The 2,205-nt window shown below is 66.4% G+C and overlaps 1 protein-coding gene across 1 annotated transcript in view; it reads left to right on the top strand.

The window, feature by feature from the left end:
* The window catches only part of EMIHUDRAFT_114433 (hypothetical protein), a gene marked incomplete at both ends in the record, with an annotated part of 7,607 nt that extends 5,985 nt beyond the window's left edge, over positions 1-1,622 (top strand). Inside the window, 4 exons of the mRNA XM_005780374.1 lie at positions 20-316; positions 447-950; positions 1,023-1,195; positions 1,505-1,622. Coding sequence (XP_005780431.1) covers positions 20-316; positions 447-950; positions 1,023-1,195; positions 1,505-1,622 — 1,092 coding nt within the window. The remainder of the gene's footprint in view (positions 1-19; positions 317-446; positions 951-1,022; positions 1,196-1,504) is intronic.
* Between the last annotated feature and the right edge of the window lie 583 nt (positions 1,623-2,205).

Genomic DNA, 2,205 nt, shown 5'->3' with positions numbered 1-2,205 from the left:
CGCTGTGATCTGGCTGCAGCTGCACCTGGCCGAGTCGAAGCTGACGTGCCTCATCGTCTCGCACGACCAGCACTTCCTCAACTGCGTCGCCACCGACATCCTGCTGCTCGACAGCAGAGAGCTTCACGCGTTCGACGACACCGACTACGACGGCTTCAAGAAGAAGCACGCCTCCTTCGTCGCGCAGCGACGCAAGAAGGCCGAGGCGGCGCAAAAGGAGGCCAGCCGGCTGCAACGCGAGCTGTCCAAGGGTGGCGGCGCGGGGGCGACAAAGTCGGGCCGCCGCGTGGCCAAGGAGCGGCTCGAGGAGATCAAGGTTGTGAAGTCTAGATGTGGTGCTCCCTCTCCTCCCTCCCTCCCCTCTCGCTCCCTCTCCTCCCACCCCTCCCTCCCCTCCCTCCCCCCCTTCTCCCCCCAAACCAAAATTGGTCTGCCTCCGGATCAAGGCGACCGCGCCGGCCTCGACGCGAGAGTATGCGGTCAAGTTTGCGATCGAGGCTGCGGCGAGGAAGCTCAACCCGCCGCTCATCACGATGGAAGCCGTGACGTTTGGGTACGGCCCGCGCCTCCTCTTCCGCGGGCTCGGCTTCGACCTCTCAGTGGACTCGCGCGTCGCGCTGGTGGGGCCAAACGGCTGCGGCAAGTCCACCTTTCTCCAGCTGCTGGAGGGCTCCCTCACGCCCGACGAGGGCGTCGTCGAGCAGGCAAACGGGCGACTGCGCATCGGCCGCTACTCGCAGCACTGGGTCAACCAGCTGCCGGGCGGCGTCTCGCCGGTCGAGCACCTCTTCTCGCTGCTCGGGGAGAGGCCGGAGCGAGGCTCGCCCCTCTACCAGCAAGTGCGGCAGGAGCTCGGCGAGAAGGGGCTGCCCTCCTCGGCCCACGACCTCAAGATCAAGGACCTGTCGGGCGGCCAAAAGGCGCGCGTCGCCTTCGCAGCAATCTCGACGGTGCGGCCGCACGCGCCGCAGCGGCTGCTACGGATCAGAATGGAGGGTGGTGAGCCAGGAGGACAATGCTAGGTGCGGCCGCACGTGCTCCTGCTCGACGAGCCGACCAACCACCTCGACATCGAGTCGGTCGACGCGCTGGTCGACGGGATCAACGGCTTTGAGGGCGGCGTCGTGGTCATCTCGCACGACCGGCGGCCGCTGCGGACGACCCTCGGTCCCGCCGCCGTTCTGCTTAGTCCGGAGTGTGGGGCTCCCGTCGCTATAGGCGGCTGCTGCAGACGACCAACTGCGCCCTCTGGTACTGCGACCGCGCCAAGCAGTCCATCTACCCGCTCGGCTGCGAGTTCGACGCGTACGAGGCCGCTCGCCGAGATGTTCCGAGATTCGCCGAGATTGACCGAGAGTGGCCGGCGCGTGTGAGCACGCGTCCTCGTCGCGGTGGCGGGAACTCGCCGAGATTTGTGCTTGAAACCACCCCAGAGGTGGGCGCCGGCCCGCGACGCGGTTTCTCTCTTCTTGTAGGCGCGCGTCCTCAAGGAGATCGCCGCGAGGCACGCGGCGGACGAGGAGCGGGCGCAGGCGCGCGCGATGCTGCGCAAGAAGAGGCGCGACGAGGCTCGGCGGCGTGCCGACGCCGCCGCCAAGAAGAAGGCGGCGCGCGCGACGTGACGAGCAGGAGCGCGCGGCACCGGCGGGAGCGCGTGGCACCGGCCGGCGACGTACGAGCTGGTCCCTCCTAGCACCTGATTCCTGATACAAGGTGGTATACGCTCGGCGTACCTTTTAATTTCATGGGGGGGGGGGGGGGGACAGGCGGCCCAAGGGGCAAAAGGGCGGAGGGATGGGCCAATCCGCAAAAAACACCCGGGGAGTCACACGACGCGCTCGGTTTCTCCACACACACCGACACCAGGTGGTGGGGCGGCAAGGGGGGGGGGCAACCCTCGCGTCTCCCCTTTTGGGGAAGAAAGGAGCCCAACCCCCCGCGCCACGGGATTTACTCCCTTGGTTTTTTTCCCTCCAATCCCGCGGACCGGAGGGCTTCAAAACCTTCCCACTCCAAGGGGGGCTGCCCGGCATTTAAAATGCCCCCCGGTGTGTGTGTTGTGTGTGTGTGTGTGTGTGTGTGGGTGTGTGTACCCCGGGGGTGTTTGTGTCTGTGTTTGTTTTTTTGTGTCTTGTGGGCGTGTTTTTGTTAAAAAAACACCCCCCCCCCTTTTGGGGTTTTTTAACCCCCGGGGCCCGCCCCCCC

This window comes from Emiliania huxleyi (genome assembly GCF_000372725.1).
Source record: "Emiliania huxleyi CCMP1516 chromosome Unknown EMIHUscaffold_217, whole genome shotgun sequence".
Lineage (NCBI taxonomy): Eukaryota > Haptophyta > Isochrysidales > Noelaerhabdaceae > Emiliania > Emiliania huxleyi.
The sequence above is the reverse complement of the archived record's forward strand: the minus strand, read 5'-3'. Positions and strand labels throughout refer to the sequence as shown.